The sequence below is a fragment of the Gymnoscopelus braueri genome (assembly GCF_963280865.1).
Source record: "Gymnoscopelus braueri genome assembly, chromosome: 8".
In the NCBI taxonomy this organism is placed as follows: Eukaryota; Metazoa; Chordata; class Actinopteri; order Myctophiformes; family Myctophidae; genus Gymnoscopelus; species Gymnoscopelus braueri.
The window spans coordinates 5,544,477-5,569,263 of NC_137609.1; the positions used below are offsets into that span (position 1 = coordinate 5,544,477).

Genomic DNA, 24,787 nt, shown 5'->3' on the forward strand with positions numbered 1-24,787 from the left:
ATCATTAAATATGTAATACTACAGAGTGGCCGTAGACCAAAGCAGGTTTGTCTGTCACACAGCTCGCAGCTCAAGTGGCCAAGTGCATGACGTTATGAAACGGAAGCGCATCCAGACATGACAGCCATAAATGCCTGGTTAGTTTGGTAGTAGTTGAAAACTATGACAACTTTTATGGCGTCTCTGTAGGAGGTGAGAGGTCTAGAAATGGGTCTGTGAGTCTGCCCTGTGTGAGATAACAGATGTTTGACAGGCTTTTTATAAGCTTCTTGATTTGAGGTTTAACCACTTGAACCCTAGCATCGCAATTCCAATTAAAAAATAACAACAAATAATTCAGGATTCTAATTGAAAATTTACGAAAATAGCAGATCTACAAGCTCAACACATCGCATCTGCAACATGTTTTGGGCTCGTAAAGCGGCTATTTTTGCAACTTTTTGGTGACATAGAATGACGAAGTAGAGCATTAAAACATTTAGTAGTCCCCCCAGGAAAGCGCGGAGAAAAAGTCTAGATTCCACGGAGAGCAAGTCTTGATTCCGCGGCTTATCGTTAATATTCCGCTGGCATTAATAAACAACCTGAAATTACCAGTTATCAAGCAAAAATAGATTAAGTTTTAATAATCAAGTAAATTCCATAATGAAATGGATACAATTAATTGTCACCATTCTAAAACACTAAAATACCATGGAACATAGTAATTGAGTCAATGTTACTGGTTATAAATAGAGGTGGTCCGATCAGGCCGATAGCATTCACCGATCCAATCATTCTTTATTATTTTTGCATTTATGCATTTAGAATGCATTTTTACCATTTATTTTGTAGAAATACAAGACAATATGTCTCAAAACACTGGCTTACAGTTGAATTATTGGCGACTAAAGAAATATGAATTAAAGAAATTAAGACAAATACTGATAATGCCTCTGAACATTGGCTTGCAATTATTGCACATAGCCAAATGCAATAATAATATTAGGCTTGTCATTCAGGATGGGAAATAATAAAGTTGTCCTTTTGAGGAGAAGTAGAACTTAGAAGTCACACTTGAAGTTGAACATGAGGGAGAGGGTCCCTCTACAGGGAATTACTTGATATCTAGGCTGCATGGACAGACACAAGAATCACAGCTGCCATTAATTAGTGCTGTTCAGTGTTGATTGCCTAGTGGTCAAATTGGGGTCAACGAGCCATCGTTAACGTGCTTTGAAGTTTAGCTTAGTTCTGCGCAGCACTCTCACTCTCTCTCCCTCTCTCTCTCTCTACGTGCCTGTGTGTGTGAGAGGAGGGGGGGAGTTTAGCAGCAGCTCGCACTGCCCTGAGACAGAGAGAGAATACTTCTCCATACGGCGGTGTTTTACAGAGATTTTTCTTGTTTTCTGCACTATGCCTTGTAATCCACGGACGGCTTTGAAATCCACGGATGGCCTTCAAATCTGCGGTAATTTCCGCGATCGCGGAATCGCGTTTTCCTGGGGGGACTAATTTAGGCTAAAAGGATAACACAAAACATATTTTAATGATTCAGATTAAATATTTGTTCTACCACCATAATTCATTTGTTGGGTCATATAACTAAATATATATTGATTAAGGTTACTTTTTTTAATGTATATTTTGCTCAAATCTTGCTTAAACTTTGAAGTCTGGTTTTCAGTTTCCAGAACCACCTGTAACAAACTGTACTTATTTAGTAACTCTTTAGTCATTCTAAGTTGGTAATGGCTTTGTACATGGAAGATAGAAACATAGATTTACATTTTAGTAATCCACTATTCACTATCATGTTATTTTTCTGCTCCTAAACATCCTGCACATGGTTGTGTCGAAAGAGGAGGATTCTCCTGAACAGGAGAGGAGCCCCAGTCTGCTCCAGGAGGAACCAGAGCCTCCACACATTAAAGAGGAACAGGAGGAGCTACTGCAAAGACCAGAGGAGCCTGTTGGGTCAATGTTGACATCACTAGCAGTGAAAAGTGAAATTGATGAAGACATCTCTTCCCACTGCTCTGAAGTTGAAGTTGAACTTGAATCTGACACTGAAGTCACTGAAGACAGTGATGATTGGGGGGAGACAAGTGGAGGTGTCCCCACTGGAGAAAAATGTTTCCACTGTAAACTGTGTAACAAGAGTTTCAGCCGTTTATCTAACCTGAAGAAACACCAGCATATCCACACTGGAGAAAAACCTTTCCACTGTCAACATTGTGATAAAAGTTTCAGTTTGTTAAGTCAGTTGAAGAGGCACATGCTTGTCCATACTAAAGAAAAATCTTTCCACTGTACAGAGTGTAACAAGAGTTTCAGTCAATCAGATGGCCTAAAGGTACACCAGCGTGTCCACACTGGAGAAAAACCTTTCCACTGTAAACATTGTGACAAGAGTTTCAGTCGTTCAGTTCACCTGAAGATACACCAGCATGTCCACACTGGAGAAAAACCTTTCCACTGTCACTATTGTGACAAAAGTTTCAGTCAGTCATATCACCTGCAGACACACCAGCGTTTACACACTGGAGAAAAAACTTTCCACTGTAAACATTGTGACATGAGTTTCAGTGAGCCATCTGGCCTTAAAAGACACGAGCGTGTCCACACTGGAGAAAAGCCTTACCACTGTGAACATTGCGACAAGAGTTTCACTCAGTCAGGCGCCCTGAAAAGACACGAGCGTATCCACACTGGAGAAAAACCTTTCCAATGTACGCAGTGTAAAAAGAGATTCAATGAGTCAAGTGCTCTTAAGAAACACCAGCGTGTCCACACTGGGGGAAAACTTTTCCACTGTAAACATTGTGACGAGAATTTCCATGAGTCAGTTCTCATGAAGACACACCATTGTGTCCACAGTCTGACAAGAGTTTCAGTCAGTGAAGTGCTCTGAAAAGACATTAGTGCAGACAGAGCTGCTACATTTAAAACATTTGAAATCTGAGGCTTTTCTGTATACTGATTAAATAGTTTTGAGAACAAATGTTGCTAATTATCCCAAAGTGACTGAAAAAGATCGCTGCTATTTGTTAAAAAAAAAAGCTTCATACTCTGTATATATAGCATGTACATACAGTATATACCAATGCAATGTGACATAGCTTTGTTTAACACAATGCTGTACCCCCTCCAACTATATATACTTTCCCCATTTACTTAAATTGTTTTTTATTATATTAGACTAGCACAAATATAGAGATTTATACTGTTCCTATCAACAGAGGCCACCATTAGGACTCGTCCTTTGGAGTCATTCGCCAGCTCTTTTGTTTTCTTCTTTTATAACCTTACTACTATCAGTTTAATGTTAACGGTGGATTTTTTTCTATTTTCTTTTTTAGTTTTTTACCTAGAGGTATTGCAAATTATTTTGGTGTTATTCATGTAAACCATATCAATTAGTTAGCAATTATGGTAGCAATTTTTTACTCAAATGTTACAGTTTTTATATTAAGATGTAATGTCATTTTGCTGTGTTTTATAACATGCCCAAAGAATGGGACACTATTTCAATTATTTTACTTATTAAATATCACTTAACCGAGGGGAAAATACTTTGCATGTACATTTTTATGAATCATGACAGTAATTGTTACAATTAATGGGAGGGTTATGATCATTATTAAGTTGTATTACTTTATTATTGTGATGTGATAGCAAATTAAAGCCTATGGAAACCATTATAGTGTGTGTGCACGCACACGCACTCACACACATGCAATATGTTTAATTATTATGCTATAAATTTAATGGATTTTTATCAGGAAGGTGTAACATATTAAGCTATGATCTCTTAACATTACTACAGTATATTTTATTTTGGATGTGTGGAATAATTTAGTCTAGAGGCAGGAATCAAAAGCCTCAACTTTAGTGTCACTTCACATGATTACAGATGTAAACGAGTGGGTGAGATTATTCTTGTACGAGCTCTCACCATCTGTGGTTTCAGGAAGAGTTCAAATAGAATATAGACGAAGGGAACAACATAGAAAAAAATGTAATAACAAATATCCAGGCAGCTTCCGGTATATTCATCTTCAGAAGACAGTAGGCCTATATAAATTAAATGGGCTATACAGTACATTTGTTCATATACAATCGGAGCCATGTTTGCAGACAGAACTGACAAAATAGTATTGTGGTTCTGTTTTATACCTTCTTACGGCCCTAAGTCTTGGTGCACAATATTAGGAAATCTACACCATTTTAGGTCAGCCTGACCCAGTGAAATTCATCCATTACAATCAATCGATCTTATAGAACTGTTCCCCAGAACATTCTGGTACAATAACCAAAACTCTGAACTGTATGTCAACAGTTCTGTTTAAAAACAATGTTTCATGTTTATGATGTAAACCAGCATTTGTGGGGTTAACAATCTGCGGGAACTCAAAGAGTAGTGTGTGTTGCAACACGGATGAGAGAGAGGGACGGACAAGTATCCGGTGTTCGTCCTTCTCTGGTCCGGGTTGAAACATCCACACGTCCGTTGTGAACGAGAAAGCCAAACAAACAGCAGAGAGTGAACGTGATACAGAGAAAGTTTGTTATATTATAAGTTTGCAGTGAACAAACCTTTGTGTACCTTGTGTCTGAGATTGTCTTTGTACGACAGGCTGTGTAACGTGAAAACAGGAGGAATTTACACACGAAGTTCAAATACTGTTTGTTTTATGGACTAATGCTAATGCTAAGCTAAGATAGAGCTTTGAGCAACCAGGGCTTCACTCTTGTGTTCCTCTGGCAACGTGGGATGAGATTGAGAAGACAGTGAGTGAAATACCACGTTAACCTGCTGCTAAACCTGACCCTGTGACGGTTGGATAACTGAGGGACGTCCAGGAACGTTAACTAAGGAACCACACTTTGATCTGACTCACCCAGGAGCGAAGTGGACGTTGAGGTTTTGGGACACAACGTACACAAACACCGAACGTGTGTGTGTGTGTGTGTGTTTTCCCAAACAATTGGAACAAATTGGGAAAGTGGTAAAATACCAGAAATAATTATGGATACAAAAAAAATGATCAATGTTATTTAGGATAGAGAAAACATAGCTAAAGAGTACACTATTAAAAAAATATATATAGAAAATAATATAGTAGCTTACTGTTAAATAAAATAGAACAGTACACTATAAAATGATGGGAAAAAAATATATAAATAGTAGCCTACTGTTAAAAAAAAGTATTTAAAAAATGAGTAGCCTACATTTTTTTAAATGGAGAGAAAGCAATTACTGGTTTTCTTTAGCTCATCAGTACGGTTTATGAGGTATTCAGTGTTGAACTGATCACTCTGCGAAACTCAGAAATACTTTTGTCTCTGACCTTCACGTCTTGTAGTGAGAGTGTCAGACTTTAAATAAATAAATAAACCACATTTACTGTAAAACTGAGATTGTAATGTATCTGAGGCATTTTATATGTCTCTCTGGTAGTGGGTTAAAGCTTTTACACCATATCTCAGCACTCTGCAATAGTTTAATTTGATTAAATGTGAGGTTGATGAATGATAGTTTAATTTGATTAAATGTGAGGTTGATGAATGATAATTGATAACTAAATGTTTTATTCTATTGGTGATTTCCACAGGGCACCACAGGGAGAGATTACGCTATCAAGAGAGATGGCCTCCAAAAGATCATTAACATGGTCAGAGGAACAGCGACAGATGGACCAGAGACATGGACTGTTTGATGCAATGCTGCAACCTGTAGTAAAGTTGTACAGGATAGGTATGTAGTGTTTTATTTACAACCTGTAGTAAAGTTGTACAGGATAGGTATGTAGTGTTTTTTTTACAACCTGTAGTAAAGTTGTACAGGATAGGTATGTAGTGTTTTATTTACAACCTGTAGTAAAGTTGTACAGGATAGGTATGTGCTGTTTTATTTACAACCTGTAGTAAAGTTAGTAAAGTTGTACAGGATAGGTATGTACTGTTTTATTTACAGGTATTTAAACTTATAACACCTTTCCTTGAACAAAGACATAACTTGTCTCTTTTCCTCTGTTATTATTTTAGAACAAAGAACGTGAAGTTACAGCTAAATAATGAGGAGTTGTATTGTTTGATTGATTACTTATTAACAAGATTGTTACTACAGTGCATGTAGTACAGTCAGAAGTTATTAAAGTCATTATTCAATTGCTCCATTTCAGACCAGTGTATGGAGTCCAGACTGCAGGTGAAGATGAACTCTCCAGACTCAGCCAGGGACATTTCTATAAAACAGGAGGAACCTGAAGACAACCCACACCTCAGTACGTATTGTCACTATACGATAATCTTGGTGAAAAATTATAATATCTGGATATTCATAGCCATCATTAAATATCACTCAATATTCCTTTTTAACATGTTTTATTCTCATTACAATATCCAAAAGGGCGTTCTATTTTTCACAAATGCAATACAAAAGAAAAACTGCACCAAATTGTAAATTTTTCTACAGAGTGGCCGTAGACCAAAGCATCTAGAACAGGGTTTGTCTGTCACACAGCTCAAGCCGCTAAGTGCATGACGTCATGAAACAGAAGCACATGAAAGCCTGACATGCCTGTTAAAAGTTTGGTAGTAGGTTAAAACTATGAAAACTATGGCGTGCCTTTGTAGGGGGTGAGACGTCTAGAAATGGTTCTGTTAGTCTGCTCTGTGTGAGATAACAGATCTTTGACAAGCTTTTTAGAAGCTTCTTGATTTGAGGTGTAACCACTTCAACCCTAGCATCCCTGTATTGGGGGGGCAATTGAAAAAATGCTGATCTACAAACTCAACGTGTCTTAATAGATTTTGTGTAGAGGGAAAAGAGAAGGGACCAAGTACAGAGTTGACCCTGCTCAACAATAGTATTAGTTAACTAAGCATGTTTTGCACTCTTCAGAGAATATCTGTGGTCGTAATGGGGACATAGTTGACAATAGATGCCAAAAAATAAATACATACATAATAATTTTTCCAATCTGAATTACTTCCTGTCAAGCAAAAACATAATATGAAATCACATCGGCGGGTAAGTAGGTAAGTAAGCCTTGAGAACCAATTATTTCCGAGCCATGTGGCCCATAGGGCAGGATCTTATCTCCTGTTTCTGTGGTGTGAGGTGGCTTGGTACAAGTATATCCCCCAGCCATGATGTGTACACAGACTTACCCCAATCCAACCCTTGTTGCTGAGTGATCAAGCGGGGAGACAGAGCGTCCTATTTATAGTCTTTGGTATGACCCGGCCGGGGTATTGAACCTCGACCTCCCAATCTCACGGCAAACACTCTAACCATAACAATTAGCTGGTTTTTTTAATCGGCGGATACTAACCAATTTTAACATATAATAAGCACTTGTCAAGTAGTCTTTCAAACATCTTTGATTCATTAGCCTATGCTAGATACTAGAGGGTAGTGCTACTCTGTTGAATCTGAACAAAGAGGATGGCTGAATAGTGCGTTGTTAAGTGTGTGTGTGTGTGTGTGTGTGTGTGTGTGTGTGTGTGTGTGTGTGTGTGTGTGTGTGTGTGTGTGTGTGTGTGTGTGTGTGTGTGTGTGTGTGTGTGTGTGTGTGTGTGTGTGTGAATAAGAAAATTGTGTAACTGGAGTGTTTTACCTGAAAAAAGAAAACATGAAAATGTAGGATTAAGAGGGAACATTTTCTTTCAGAGAGAGATTTACATTATATTCATAATATATCCACATAATATTCATGCTGGGCAACTTGATGTGAAAAAGGTTATTATTCATAATCAAAGTGCTCTGTGAAAAAAGTAACTTGCCCAGTTGACAAGTGATTTACAAAATAAGTTACTCCTTCTCTATTGTCTGTTATTTGTTGAAGTTGATTATAAGAGGACGTTCTGTTCTTAATTAATCCTAATCTCCTCTGGGATTTTAATTGTTTCATTCCAGACTCTGTGGAGTCCAGACTGCAGGTGCAGATGAACTCTCCAGACCCAGCCAGACCTGTTTCAATGAAACAGGAGGAACCTGAAGACCAGCCATACCTCTGTAAGTCTCTCTCTTTTCCAGCTTCATTTGTCTTTAATTGTCAGTTGCTAGCTGCACTATTCGCAGGGAAATTATTCTGCTTCAACAGTGTGGAACCAGACAAAATGAAATGTGATTTAAAGGTAATAGTAGTAACAAATTGGTCATATTGTCTTGTGGCGCACATGTAACGTTTGATCTGCGTTATGTTGTGGATTTATGAAGTTCCAGACCACTTCTCTCTCTTATTGACAGTTTATTCTGGTGAGAATACACAAAAAGTCTCTGGTCAGTCACTTCTTTTTGTGTAAAACCCGAGCCTCAGCACGTCTACAACAGAATTAACAACGTGACCAAAAGTAGTTTGTTGTAAATAATATACCGTTTGGTTTGACAAAATGACTAATTGAAAACATGTACAAAGCATCACTACTTCATGTAGGTGTTCTGTTTAGGACAACCAGTATTCATCACGGTATCACAGTAAACATACAAACTCTTGTTGAAAATATTGTGCAGTTGGACTTAGGCGTCTGCAAATATTATTGTTATTCTCCACTAGGTCTCCAGTTATTAAAGTAATTATTTACTTGCTTCATTTCAGACCAGTGTGTGGAGTCCAGACTGCAGGTGAAGATGAACTCTCCAGACTCCAGGGACATTTCTATTAAACAGGAGGAACCTGAAGACCATCCACACCTCAGTAAGTTTCATGTGCTCTCTCTTTCTTTCGTTTTCTTGTTTCTTCTTCTTTTATATCTGTTCTGTTGTAGGGCTGCCACAATGTCTCATTTTCACCATACGATAATCATAGCACAAAACATCTTGACAATGATAATATCCCAATATGTATAGCCATCATTACGATACCACAAAAAAAATATATATATATATATATATATATAACATCCAAAAGCACATCCTCTTAGGTGTGAATCCATGTAAACATAAAAGAGGAAAAAAAGGCAGCATATAACTTTAGAGCTTTGACAGGCTTTTTCTCTGCTTCTTGATTTAAGGTTCAACCACGTGAACTCTAGCATCTCTTTTCTGGGTGGAACAATAGAGGGTTAGCTCACTAGGTATAGAGGGTTTAAGTCAGATGTTAAAAATACTTCCTTGGCCTACTGGCATTGTGCAGACATTTGGCGCTGATCGGTACAGCGGTTTGTCAAGTTCGCCCCGAACACACAGACAAACAAATTAAAAGACTCACAGAACCATTTCTAGATTTTAACCCATTTAGACCTGAGGCCGATTCTAAAAACGCCTTCTAAATCCTGACCTAAGTTTTCTGAAAAACTTCAAATATTTATTCAAAAATTACAAAAACATCATGTTTTTATATACTGTACATAGTAATAGGAACCCCAAAAGGGTTTCCCGTCCTGAAAGGTATAGTTACAAAAAGGGGTTCCTGCCAAAAATGGGTTAAACTATGACCCAACTTCATGGGTGGAGAAGTTTCTGTTTCATGATGTCATGCAGGTAAAGGCATGAGCTGTGATTGGTCTGCTTTTGAGGGGAAATACATCCAGTACATACTGTATGTACAGGTGAACCCTGTTCTATACGGCTTGACCTACAGCCTAATTTACCCAGATCAAAGCTGACGTGTGACGTTTTATGGTTTAATATTGTTTCATAATTTAATGATTCAAATTTGCTGAAACAAAATTCACTTGTTTGGTAAAATAACTAATATTTAAATTGAAATTTAATTATTTTGCTAAACCTAGCTAAAACATGATTTTTCTGAATTTTCAGAAACATCTGTAGTAACCTGTAGTTAGTAAATGTTTGGTCAATCAAAGTAGCTGATAGCTCAATTTGTACAGGGAACATGGACGATAGAAAAATAGATGTACATTTTAGGAATCCAGTATTGACTATCATGTTATTTTTCTGCTCTTAGACATCCTGCACATGGTTGTGTGTAAAGAGGAGGTTTCTCCTGAACAGGAGAGGAGCCCCAGTCTGCTCCAGGAGGAACCAGAGCCTCCACACATTAAAGAGGAACAGGAAGAGCTACTTCAAAGACCTGAGGAGCCTGTTGCGTCAATGTTGACATTACTAGCAGTGAAAAGTGAAGTTGATGATGAAGACATCTCTTCCCACTGCTCTGAAGTTGAAGTTGAATCTGACACTGAAGACAGTGATGATTGGGGGGAGACAAGTGGAGGTGTCCACACTGGAGAAAAACCTTTCCTCTGTAAACTGTGTAACAAGAGTTTCAGCCGTTCATCTACCCTAAAGGTACACCAGTGTGTCCACACTGGAGAAAAACCTTTCCACTGTAAACATTGTGACAAGAGTTTCAGTCGGTCAGTTCACCTGAAGATACACCAGCATGTCCACACTGGAGAAAAACCTTTCCACTGTAACCATTGTGACAAAGGTTTCAGTCAGTCATCTGCACTGAAGAGACACCTGCGTGTCCACACTGGAGAAAACCCTTTCCACTGTAAACATTGTGACAAGAGTTTCAGTCGGTCAGTTCACCTGAAGATACACCAGCATGTCCACACTGGAGAAAAACCTTTCCACTGTAACCATTGTGACAAAGGTTTCAGTCAGTCATCTGCACTGAAGAGACACCAGCATATTCACACTGGAGAAAAACCTTTCCAGTGTGAACATTGCAAAAAGAGTTTCAGCCGTTCATCTAACCTAAAGGTACACCAGCGTGTCCACACTGGAGAAAAACCTTTCCACTGTAAACATTGTGACAAGAGTTTCAGTCGGTCAGTTCACCTGAAGATACACCAGCATGTCCACACTGGAGAAAAACCTTTCCACTGTAACCATTGTGACAAAGGTTTCAGTCAGTCATCTTCACTGAAGACACACCAGCGTTTCCACACTGGAGAAAAACCTTTCCACTGTAAACAGTGTGACAAGTGTTTCATGCGGTCAAATCACCTGAAGATACACCAGCGTATTCACACTGGAGAAAAACCTTTCCACTGTGAACTTTGCGACAAGAGTTTCATTAAGTCATCTGACCTGAAGACACATCAGCGTATCCACACAGGAGAAAAACCTTTCCAGTGTGAACATTGCAACAAGAGTTTCATTCAGTCGGGTGATATGAAGAGACACCAGCGTATCCACACAGGAGAAAAACCTTTCCAGTGTGAACATTGCAACAAGAGTTTCAGTCGGTCATGTTACTTGAAGAGACACCAGCAGCTTATACACACACAGGAGAAAAACCTTTCCAGTGTGAACATTGTGACAAGAGTTTCATTCAGTCGGGGGACTTGAAGAGACACCAGCGTATCCACACAGGAGAAAAACCTTTCCACTCTTGACACATTGTTAACAGTTTGAGAAGAGTTTCAGTCACTTAAGTGCTCTGAAAAGACATCAGTGCATTCACACCAAAAGGGGAAAAAAGAAAAAACGTTCCAATATAAATTACCTCACTGGGAGGATCAAATTTAACAGCTGTATGTTGTCAGGGAGTTGGATAGAGAGGCAAAAATATGAATATTTATACAGCTCCTGTAAACAGGACTTAGGACTTTTGGAGTCATCAGTGTATTATACCAGTAACTTTTACCTAGAGGTATTCTAAATTATTTTGGTGTTATAACTATAAATTACCATGTAAACCGTATCAATTGTATAAGGTAGAACGTTTTTTACTAGAATGTTATAGTTTTTATATTATGATGTAGATGATGTCATTTGCACACACTGCAGACTCTTAAGGGCCCTATTTTGCCTAATCTTAATAGGCATTTTTATTACTAGAGTCGTCGGTCCCATTTATGCATTTCACCATATATGGGCATAGCATCTGGACAACAGGATCCTATATGCCTAAGGGCGTATCGGGTTTATTTATGGTTAAGTCTGAGTCATAGTGACATGCCTATATATATATATATAATTTAAAAAAAAAAAAATATATATATATATATATATATATATATATATATATATATATATATATATATATATATATGTTTTTTTGGGGGGGTTTGTTTGTGGTTCTCTGAGTTATAGTGACATGGTCGTGGTCCTGCTTATACTGTATGCACGTATCAGGTTTGTTTATGATTGAGTCAGAGGGATGTGGCCGTAGTCCGTACGTAGTCTGTCAGTTTCTGCCATATTGCATTTACCTGTCCATGCTTCAAATTACTGTTTAAAATTGTTGAAACCTGGAACCTTATTTTAATCTACAATTGATGTAATATAGATAATATTTATGTTCTGTAGTGTTTTACACATGACCAACAGGCAATGGATTTGAGAAGTATATTGTGAGAGAAATGTATGCGCTGCACCACTGGCAACGGTACCTCCTACACAGGGCCAGGAGGAATTTGGATGGGACAAGTAGATTAAAGAAGTACTTGTAGGAAAAAGAAAAACCTTAATGTCAGACTTGCAGTTCTCTGTATTGCAAATTATTGTTGTTATTCACTTATACTATAAATGGCTATAAACTATATACAGTATGGTACAACAGTTTTTTCTAGAATTCGGCAGTTTTGATATGATTAAATGTAATCTTGCTGTGTTTCATTACACCCAATGGGAGGCACAATTTCAGTTATTCTACTTATTAAATATTGGTTAACTGAGGGGAGAAAATTCACGTATTTTAATGAATTGTGACAGTATTTTTTTTTTACAATTAATGGAATGGCTATGATCACTATTAAGTTGTATTACATTATTAGAGTGTTATGAGGTATTACATTAAAGCCTATGCAAAGCAAAGCACTATAGCACGCACACACACACACACACACACACATTCACACACGCACGCGCGCACACACACACACACACACACACACACACACACACACACGTGCAAGATGTTTATTATGCTATAATGTAAAATATGGTTATCAGGAAGGTGAAACATCAGCTATGATGTATTAACATTAATATATTTAGGATGTTTGGAAGAATTTAGTCTGCAGGCACAATTCAGAATCAACTTTAGTGTCACATGTTCACATCACCTGATTACAGATGTTAAGGACAATTCAATTACAATTATACAACATCTGGAGTTCAAATAGAGAAAGAATATAGAAGAAAGGAACACAGAGCAAGTATAAACTAAACAGGAAGGAGCAAGTATATGCATCTTCAGAAGTATGCATTTATTAATATACCAATGGAGCCAGGTCTGCAGATAGGACTGATAAAATAGTATTGTGGGTCTGCTTTTATAACTTGTTGTGGCCCTAGATCTTGGCACACAATAATATGAATTCTCATGATTAGTTAAGACCGTTTTAGGTCAGCCTGACCCAATGCAATTCATCCATTACATTCAATAAATCTTAAGAACCTTTTTCCTGTTTCCCAGAACATTCTGGTACAATAACCAAACTCTGAACTGCCTGGAACATGCATTCCATCATTCTCTTCTCCATAATATTGATTGATTGATTGAATAAAAAAAAACCCAGCACAATTACATTTAAAATACTTTGACTAAAAGGTCCGTCCAAAAAAGTCCTTGCGGTCTTGTTTCCATTGAGGTCCTTGGTATTCAATGATTCATATAAACAATATTTCTGCTAAAAAAATAACTTGTGATGTTCTTACTGTGTCACAGTCTGAATATACCATACAGTTTGAATGTATCATATAAATAGTGATATATTTATGTTCTTTTTTACAAATATGTATCATGTAACATGGTATGTTTGTATATGTTGTATCCAGCATTTCTATGATTCGTGATCCTGTGCAGCATCAATGTGCACTGATGAAAGCTGTGATGGATATAGGGCTGCAACTATCCATGATTTCCTTCAAGATTATTCTTTCCAGATTCAACCAAAAATCAAGAATATATTTTATTTTTATTTTTATATATCAACGAATCAATCAATTACTTTAGCCTTATTTTATACTATGCTGCACAACAGTGTCCCGCAAGACTAGTGAAAGTAGCTGATATACAAGCTCAAAATGTATCGCATCGTGAAACGTTGTGATCTTGTAGATCGGCTCTTTTCACTATTCTCTGGAAGTTCTTTTTTCAAATAATGACATCCCCAAAATAGGGATTGATCATTAATTGATAAATGTATTAAATTATTGATTATCTTTTTTTTTTTTTATAAGTTGGATGAACTGCTTTACTCCTAGATGGATTTTTTCTTCTGGTCAGGAAGGACATACTGTAGTGCTGTAAAGGTCCTTGCACACTGGTGCGTCTTTTCGTTGCGTTTTTTTTACAACAATGAAAAAAATTGAAAAAACAATGAAAAAAAATAAAACGCAACGAAAAGACGCACCAGTGTGCAAGGACCTTTACTGTATATAAACAATGGACAGTACCCGAGACCAACAGTAGGGGGCATCAATACACCAACTGGCGTCTAGACAAAGTGGTCGTCAGAAGAAGAACATACCCACAATGCAGTAGTGAAAACAACATGGTGTGTTGACTGACTGTTGTTGACACTTTAAAATATCATAGATTTATATAAAAGTAAAATACAAAGAAAAGTAAAACGTCGTTTCTAAACAGTGTCGTCGTTAAGCAGCAGGAGGACGTTTGTTAGCAGCTCAACCACTGAAACACAGCAGGTAAAGATCAACTCATTCATGTTGGGTTTACTTTGTATTTATTGACTCAATATGGATTGCTGTTACTTGCTAGATTATAATTCATGTGATTGTGACTATTATCAATGTAATGGTTAATCTCCGTATTAAGCAATGATGGTGCAAACGTCGCTTGTACATGAGTAGCCTTGGATCAAGACGGTCATCGGTCATAATGAATGTCTTGGAGTTATTTCTAAATGGTCTTTGCACTTTAACACAGAAGTACCTTCATATTCCGTATTGTTACATTTTAATCATTTTAATCTGATCTGTGTCAGATTCAGATCTCCGTATGCTTTCAACTGCGCGACCCTATCGGCTGGGTGGTGTATTGCACTCTGACACATTATAATTATTTGAGGAAAATGGCCCCCGATCAGGATTAAAATGTTATTTATTGAACAATACGGCAGATACGGGTACTTCTGAGGGCCCGTACATAATTGTAACATCCATGGCCATGGGGTAAGCACTTTATATTTGAAATTTGAACGTTTACGTAGATGTAGGGACCCCAAGTGCGAAAGTTTAAATACTATTTTGAACCTACTCCAAGACTGTCAGATAATATATGACAGTCTTTTATCAGGGCTAGTACATGAGTAGGATCTTTACTCTGTCCACAGTAATGTTAATGTGATTGTCAAGTGAAGTTAAACATTTTGTCTAAACATTTGTCATGCTGTACAGTGTTGCCAGATTTTGCGAGAGAAATAAGCAACCAGGTCTATGAAAACAAGCCAAAGAAACGACTATAGGCCACATTAAACCTATCCATCAGATATTTGAAAATAGACGATCTACAAGCTCACAACATGACATGTTGTGAGCTTGTAGATCTGCTAAAAGAATCTTGAAACATTTCAACTACACAAATCCTGTAAGGGTGCCCCTGGCACAAAATGTTTTTTAGATGTGGGGGGGGAGTAGTCTCCAGTTTAATAACTGGAGACTACTGTGTCCAGTCATTAATGTCCTTTTTCAATTCCTTTACTTTCAGACCAGTGTGTGGAGTCCAGGCTGCAGGTGAAGATGAACTCTGCAGACTCAGCCTGGGACATTTCTATTAAACAGGAGGAACCTGAAGACCACCCACACCTCAGTAAGTTTCATGTGCTCTCTCTTTCTTTCATAATTATGTTCTGATACGTTGTAGAGCTGTTACAACAGACTTGACACTTTGGCACTTGACTTTGGGCTTCAGGGAGTTGTCAAAGTACACATATGTAAATTAGCAGTTGCTTATAACAAAACACAAGACAAAACTAGAATGTCATTGTGAAATAGAATGCAGCACAATATTTTCATTTTTTTCATGTTTGTCTCTACCAGACCGAAGGCATGGCCGAGACTATGTTTTGCACCCTGCCCGTCCGTCCGTCCGTCCGTCCATCTGTCTGTCCGTCTGTGAACAGCTAATCTCCGGCATTGTTGCCTTGATCACAGTGAAATCTGATGCCAGAGCAGAGCCTTTTTCCTAAATGGTTCACATGGGCCTGTTATTGCGCCACCAGGAGGCCGATTTTTTGACAGTACTCCTACAGATTTTTTCCAAACATCACGCAAATCAGTACACAGTATCTCTATAGTCATTAAACAAAATGGGTTTTTCAGATTTTTCATATTCCATCCTGATTGGCTATAAGATTGGCTTCCAAAGTTTGCACGATTGCTCAGTTTTGAACACAATGCCTCAAATCATGAACACGGCGTGCAATTTCCGTGAAAGTTTGCACGCACATTCCCACTAGGCTGTCAACTTTCCTCAGAAATTATATTCGAATATTGGTCTTAAAAATTGGCAGATATTCGAATATATTCGAATATTATTATTATTATTATTATTATTATTATTATTATTATTATTATAAAAAAACATTTAAAATAAAAAAGAAAACATTTTATTTGACAGAAACAATACAAAAAACAATGTATCGAGTGCTCGGATCCAATACAACATATCTTTTGTTTGTTTTTATAACTTGATACATTGTTTTTTGTATTGTCCCTGTCAAATAAACATTACATATTTTTTAATATTCGAATATTAATTTTAATATTCGAATATACATATTTCCCCCATATTCGAGCAATATTCGATATTTGAATATTAATTCACCAGCCCTACTAGGCAGAGGAAAAAATGCCACTTGAAAATGTTCAAATCAGCCTCATGATGGCGCTATAACAGGCCGATTTGTGTTTTAATCTATAACTGCACCGATCTGTGTAAAACTTTGTATGCACACTCCCTAGTCGCCAAGGAAAAACCTTTGCCCTGTATTTTTCACATCTGCCTTTTATAGCGCCATCAGGAGGCCGATTTCTGTCTCCGCCAGGCCGAAAGGCATGGCGAGAGAGTATGTTTTACCCCTTGTCCGTCCGTCCGTGTGTCCGTGTGTGTGTCCGTGTGTGTGTCCGTGTGTGTGTCCATCTGTCTGAACAGCTAATCTCCGGCACCGTTGGCCCAGTCGCTGCGAAACTGTGCACACACACTCCCTGGATGCCAATTCAGAACCTCTGCCCCAATTTTTTTACATGGCCCTTTTATAGTGCCACCAGGAGGCCGATTTGTGCAAAACCCATTTTTTGACAGTACTCCTACAGATTTTATCCAAACATCACGCAAATCGACATGGATCTGTCTGATTTTCCATATTCCATCCTGATTGGCTAAGGTTGGCTTCCAAAGTTTGCAGGATTGGTCCATTTTGAACTAAATGCCTCAAATCATGAACGCAACTTGCGATTACCGTGAAATTTCACACGCACATTCCCACTAGGCCGAGGAAGAAATGCCACTTGAACATTTTCAAATCAGCCTCATGGTGGCGCTATAAAAGACCAATTTGCGCTTTTAACTGTAACTGCACCGATCTGCGTGAAACGTTGCACGCATACTCCCTAGAGGCCAAGGAAAAACATCTGCCCTGCATTTTTCACATTAGCCTTTTATAGCGCCACCAGTAGGCCGACTTATGTAAAACACATATTTTGAGATTAAGCTTTCATATTTTATCCAAATTTCACGCAAATCGGTATACATGATCTCTATAGTATTTTTCATATTCCATCCTGATTGGCTAACATTGACATCTAAAGTTTGTAGGAGTGGCCCGTTTTGAACAAAATGCCGCAAATCATGAACGCAGCGTCCGATTGCGGTGGAACTTTGCACGCACATTCGCACTACGTTGAAGAACAAACGCCACCCTTTTAACATTGCCCTATTATAGCGCCACCAGGAGGCCGATTTTTCTTTTTTATATTACTCCTACACATTTTGTCCAAACATCATGTACATCAGTACACATTATCTCTATAGTCAAGTGATCAAGATAGTTCCGTCCCATTTTTTATATTACATCCTGATTGGCAAATTCTGAACATTGCGCTGGCCCACAATAACCTACCTGACCTGGCGGAGACCTGTGCTCTGAGGAGCACTTTTTCTAGTTTTATATTTTTCCTTCAGATTTTATACAAAATTCACGCAAATCGGTACACTTGACCTCTATAGTCATGTGATCAAGACGGATCTGTTTGATTTATCATATTTCATCCTGATTGGCTAAGATTGACATCTAAAGCTTGGAGTGGCCCATTTTGAACAAAATGCCGCAAATCATGAACGCAGTGTCTGATTTCAGTGAAACTTTGCTCGCACTACGTTGAGGAACAAATGCTACCCTTTTAATATTGCCCTAATATTGCGCTACAAGGAGGCCGATCTTTGCTAAATTACAAAATTACTCCTACAAATGTCCCAACATCGTGCAAATCGGTACACATTATCTCTATAGTCAAGTGATCAAGACAAATCCGTCCATATTCCATCCTGATTGGCAAATTCCGAACATTGCTGGTCCACAATAACATACCTGACCTGGCAGAGACCTGTACTCCGAGGAGCACTTTTTCAAATTTAAATATTTTTTATAATTGTTGGACGCATTGTCCTCAGTACTGATGAAGTAATTATAACTTAGAACTTTGTTTGCACCCTATGTTTTCAGTGTTTTCCTTTAAAGCATTTCTACAACTCTGACACATCAAAGGTCCATATTACTGTCCTATAGTAATCATTCTTGCTGATGAGGTGGGCGTATAAGGATGCTTGGCTGCAGAAACGTTAAAAACAGATGGGCTACTTTCAACTTATTATCTTTACTTTAAATCATTATTATTATTCATCACTAATATACTGTATAAACCTCATAATCTTTACACCGAGATTCATATGTTGGAGAGTTGATCTTAGGCCATATTGCCTTTACATTCTGCAAATATTATTGCTATTTTTGACAACACTGGATCTCCAGTTATTAAAGTCCTTATTCAATTCCTTCATTTCAGACCAGTGTGTAGAGTCCAGACTGCAGGTGAAGATGAACTCTCCAGACTCAGCCAGGGACATTTCTATTAAGCAGGAGGAACCTGAAGACCACCAACTCCTCAGTAAGTTTCATGTGCTCTCTCTTTTTTCCCCCTTTTTTTCTCTTCTTTTTTTTTTGTTCTGTTGTAGGGCTGCCACAATGTCTTATTTTCACTATACGATAATCATAGATCATAAAACATCTTGACAATGCTATTATTCCAATATGTATAGCCATCATAACAATACCTAAAACAAAATTACAATATATTTAACATCCAAAAGCAAATCCTCTTATTTGTGAATCAATGTAAAAAAAAAAGAGAAAAAAATAGAGCTTTGACAGGCTTTTTCTCTGCTTCTTGATATAAGGTTCAACCACTTGAACTCGAGCATCTCTTTTCTGGGTGGAACAATAGAGGTTTAGCTCACTAAAGACCTCTACACACTGTACGATATTTGACCCGATTTCACTATCGGGGATATTTTTTGGTGTTCGCCGACAAAACCACCGATCTCAGTTAAGATCGGGCATTCCTCGGCGAGGTGTTGATCGCGCAGTGTGTAAGGTATTCCGAGAAGAAACACCCCGATAAAGTACGGTCGGCGAGGGGTTCCCGATAACTTTTAGATTTCAAACTTGTTGGATAATTGTGTCTATCGGCCCCGATCTAGTGCACGCTACAGCCAATGAGAGCACATTACAGCCACGCACCGTGGCTAGTCCTCCCGCATAGAACCGCAATATTACCGTCCAGACAGACCAGTCCTGTATTAGTTAAACATGATAAAACAGATTGTTAGAGTGAGCGATGGGGCTGTTTATTATTAGAGAGGAATAGGGCTTGCAGACAGAGAGAGAGAGCTGTGTGTGTGTGTGTGTGTGTGTGGGTGTGGGTGTGGGTGTGACGCACGTATGTATCTCTGAACAGTATTGCCAGGTTTTGCGCAAGAAATAAGCAACCAGGTCTATGAAAATAAGCCCAACAAAAGCGAGAGCACTTTAAACCTATATACAAATAAAATAGCCGATCTACAAGCTCACAACGCGTCGCAGATATTTTCAAAGAAAAAAAACAACATTAATAAATAAAGCCAAATAAGCAACTACACTTTGGCAATAAGCTAAAAAGAAACGCAACCACCAATATTTTTTACAAGCAACTCGCTTATAATGAGCGGACACGGCAACACTGTTTCTGATCTGAATTGCACCCTGGTTGACTTTTGAAACGTTTGTTTCAGAGAGGGAGAGAGAGACAGAAATACAGAGAAATTGAGAATTATTTAATGTCACTCATTAGCGTCCTGTCTCGGTCTCGCGCATATATCATGGGAGCCTTTCACGTTTTCGTGAGACGTTTGGAATAAAAACAAATGTATGTATTGGGTCGGGATCACATCGTGGTGAAATATCTTGCAATCAGTGAACCCCTGTCGCCGATCAATCAATCGTGCGAGAATCACAACGATATATTTAGCCTGATTTCAAGAGAGAAACTCGTGCAATGTGAAAGGCTTAACGATCTGTTCACTCGCCGACCATTTCAAATATCGTACAGTGTGTAGAGGTCTTTAGTATAGTAGCCTGGTAAACCACCCCCCTTCCGGAAATCTCATTTGCATTTGATTTCAGGAATTGGTCTGGCCTACAGGCCTTTATGGGCAATTTGGCTGTGGGCTGGAGCTGGGTGGGAGTAATACCGTTGACTGACAACCCCTTCAGCCAATCAGCAGTTTGTTCCCCTTCAGCCAATCAGCAGTTCATTACAGCACCACCAGAGCAACGTGACGCAAGCAGACTTTTGAAAGGGCCATGCCAAAAATAGGTTCCTTTATTGGGATACATGCGTGTCACTGCCCATCGAAAATAGGTTGCTTTATTGGGATACATGCGTGTCACTGCCCGCCCCTGCCGGTTCTTTTCATTTTTAAATAGGCTCTGTCATGATTAATTGACCACATATATGAAGTTAAACAACTAAATTCTATCCAAACGATATCTTAAAAGTAAATTCCGTGCCTCAAAAAATACGTTTGAGAGCGTTTTGAAGTTTTAAAAGAGAGACGAAAAGAGCAGACAGAATTTCAATGGCGGCCGTCCTAGTTTGGTCGGCTGCACTCGGCTCCATTCGGGTTCACTCGGGTTCCACCTGATTGGCCTACGTCCGCTGTCAATCACAGAACAATGAGCGAGGACGCTGATTGGAGAGTTCATGTTATGAACTCCGCAGAAATGCCCAGACAGGCCTGCAGGCCAGACTCACTCCTGATATCAAATGGAAATTAGATATCCGGAGGGAGGGGTTTAAGGGGTATAGAGGGTTTAAGTCATTCTATCAGATGTGAAAAATACTTTGGCCTACTGGCATTGTGCAGACATTTGGCGCTGATCGGTACAGCGGTTTGTCAAGTTCGCCCCGAACTCGCAGACAAACAGATTCAAAGACTCACAGAACCATTTCTATATTTTAAACTATGACCCAACTTCATGGGTGGAGAAGTTTCTGTTTCATGATGTCATGCCGGTAAAGGCATGAGCTGTGATTGGTCTACCTTTGAGGGGAAATACATACAGAACATACTGTGCATACAGGTACTGTTCTCTACGGCTTGACCTACAGCCTCATTTACCCAAATCAGAGCTGACGCGAGTTTTATGGTATAATATTGTTTCATAATTTAATGATTCAAGTTTGCTGTAACAACATTCACTTGTTTGGTAAAATAACTAGTATTTAAATTCAAATTGTTTATTTTGCTAAAACCTAAAACGTGATTTTTCTGAATTTCCGTTTTCAGGAACACCTGTAGTAACCTGTAGTTAGTAAATGTTTGGTCAATCAAAGTAGCTGATAGCTCAACTTGTACAGGGAACAACACGATAGAAAAATGTATGTACATTTTAGGAATCCAGTATTCACTATCATGTTATTTTTCTGCTCCTAGACATCCTGCACATGGTTGTGTGTAAAGAGGAGGATTCTCCTGAACAGGAGAGCAGCCCCAGTCTGCTCCAGGAGGAACCACAGCCTCCACAGATTAAAGAGGAACAGGAGGAGATACTTCAAAGACCAGAGGAGCCTGATGGGTCAATGTTGACATTACTAGCAGTGAAAAGTGAAGTTGATGAAGACATCTCTTCACACTGCTCTGAAGTTGAAGTTGAGCTTCTGACACTGAAGTCACTGAAGACAGTGATGATTGGGGGGAGACCAGTGGAGGTTAGTCAGTGTGTTAAACACAAGGACAGGAACTACATGTGTGGGAAAACTGGGAGTTGGTATGACGACTAAATTGGGGAATAAAAGATTTAAAAAAACATTAAATCAGAAATATTAACAAGGAAGCCGTAGTGCTCCTAAACAATTGACTTGTTTGATGATGGAAGCTATATGTATTTGTACTCACCATTTCTCTCTCTCTCTCTCTCTCTCTCTCTCTCTCTCTCTCTCTCTCAGAAATAAGGTCCCAGTCTTCGCAGACTCAAATCACCAGCTCTACAACCAGACAGAAACAAGGAGATGCTGATCAACCAAGATCCTATAGTCATCAACAATTTACCAAGGCTTTAACTCAACCAAAAGAACTAAAGGCTTACATAGACTTCCTGAACGACAGACATCAACCAGATGGAGAAAAACCTGTCCACTGTAAACTTTGTGACAAGAGTTTCTGTTGGTCAGGTGACCTGAAGACACACCAGCTTAGCCACGCTAAAGAAAAACCTTTCCACTGTACACACTGTAATAAGAGTTTCAATGAGTCAAGTTCTTTAAAGGCACACCAGCGTATCCACACTGGAGAAAAACCTTTCCACTGTAAACATTGTGACAAGAGTTTCAGTCAGTCGGGTTCTCTGAAGGCACACCAGCGTATCCACACTGGAGAAAAACCTTACCACTGTAAACATTGTGACAAGAGTTTCAGTCGGTCAGAGCGCCTGAAGATACACCAGCGTGTCCACACTGGAGAAAAACCTTTCCACTGTGAACTTTGCGACAAGAGTTTCATTAAGTCATCTGGACTGAAGACACATCAGCATATCCACACAGGAGAAAAACCTTTCCACTGTGAACTTTGCGACAAGAGTTTCATTCATTCATCTGGACTGAAAACACATCAGCGTATCCACACTGGAGAAAAACCTTTCCACTGTGAACTTTGCGACAAGAGTTTCATTCAGTCATCTGGACTGAAGACACATCAGCGTATCCACACTGGAGAGAAACCTTTCCAATGTAAACATTGTGACAAGAGTTTCATTCAGTCATCTGGACTGAAGACACATCAGCGTATCCACACTGGAGAAAAACCTTTCCAGTGTGAACATTGCAACAAGAGTTTCATTCAGTCGGGTGACCTGAAGAGACACCAGCGTATCCACACAGGAGAAAAACCTTTCCACTCTTGACACAGTGTTAACAGTTTGAGAAGAGTTCCAGTCAGTTAAGTGCTCTGAAAAGACATCAGTGCATTCACACCAAAAGGGGAAAAAAGAAAAAACTTTCTAATATAAATTACCTCACTGGGAGGATCAAATTAAACGGCTCTATGTTGTCAGGGAGTTGGATAGAGAGGCAAAAATAGGAATATTTATACTGCTCCTGTCAACAGAAGTTTTCATTAGCACTCAGCTTTTGGAGTCATCAGTGTATTATAACAGTAACTTTTACCTAGAGGTATTGTAAATTATTTTGGTGTTATTACTATAAATGACCATGTAAACCATATCAATTGTATAAGGTAGAACTGTTTTAGAATGTTATAGTTTTTATATTATGATGTAGATGATGTCATTTGCACACACTGCAGACTCTAAGGGCCCTATTTTGCCTAATCTTAATAGGCATTTTTTATTACTAGAGTCGTCGGTCCCATTTATCAGACATGCAAACATGTGACACCTGACCCAAAAAAAACATGTTGTCACCTTTTTCACCTCGGGGCTGTTTGCATGCCTGCATTTATGCATTTCACCTCATATGGGCATAGCATCTGGATCCTATATGCCTATGGGCGTATAGGGTTTATTTATGGTTAAAGGTAGGGTAAGTGATATTTTTTGGTTAAAACAAAAAGTATTTTGTTAAAAGGTTAAAGCACTATATTCTGATACTAATCATTGCTATAGAGTGTTTGTTCAGTAACAGGAGTCTCCCCGTCTCTCCAGCTCTTTAATAAACAGAAAATACCTTTTGCGTTAGGTGTCAAAATCTCAGCCAATCAGGAGAAAGTACCCATTTTAAGCTTCATTTTTGTAGTGTTCCAGTTCCAATTTTGCCTGCTCATTTCTTAGTGTCATCACTTCCAATTTCACTTGTTTAATCTATATCCTGATTGAGTTCTCTATCCTGATTGGATAAAATTGGAAATGAAACTGAAACTGAAAATGCATTCTCTGTTTTATAAAGAGCTGGAGAGACAAGGAGACTCCTTTTACTGAACAAACACTCTATAGCAATGAGTACTATCAGAATATAGAGCTATTTAACACTTATTTTAACCAAAGAAAATCACTTACCCTACCTTTAAGTCTGAGTCATAGTGACATGCCTCTATATATATATATATACATAATCTTTTTTCGGGTTTGTTTGTGGTTCTCCGAGTTATAGTGACATGGTCGTGGTCCTGCCTATACTGTATGCGTATATCAGGTTTGTTTATGGTTGAGTCAGAGGGACGTGGCCGTAGTCCGCCCACCCACCTTTCTTTAGACACTTATAACATTTTTTTTAAATACTGAAATTAGCCGAATATATTGATGCATTGTGAGCTTGTAGATCGGTTATTTTAACTTTTTGTTTTGTTTTTACTATAATTTTTTT

General features: G+C 38.5%; 2 protein-coding genes across 2 annotated transcripts in view; both read left to right on the top strand.

The window, feature by feature from the left end:
• The window catches only part of LOC308090122 (uncharacterized protein), a gene marked incomplete at both ends in the record, with an annotated part of 102,253 nt that overhangs the window by 40,594 nt on the left and 36,872 nt on the right, over positions 1–24,787 (top strand). Inside the window, 3 exons of the mRNA XM_080435157.1 lie at positions 6,168–6,269; positions 7,907–8,005; positions 8,589–8,687. Of these exons, the coding sequence (XP_080291283.1) occupies positions 6,168–6,269; positions 7,907–8,005; positions 8,589–8,687 (300 nt within the window). The remainder of the gene's footprint in view (positions 1–6,167; positions 6,270–7,906; positions 8,006–8,588; positions 8,688–24,787) is intronic.
• On the top strand, positions 21,479–23,778 carry LOC308090035 (uncharacterized protein; the record flags this gene model as incomplete). The annotated part of the gene is made up of 2 exons (XM_080435061.1): positions 21,479–21,484; positions 22,348–23,778. 2 exons carry the CDS (start codon positions 21,479–21,481, stop codon positions 23,368–23,370), a joined length of 1,029 nt encoding a protein of 342 aa, XP_080291187.1. The 3' UTR covers positions 23,371–23,778.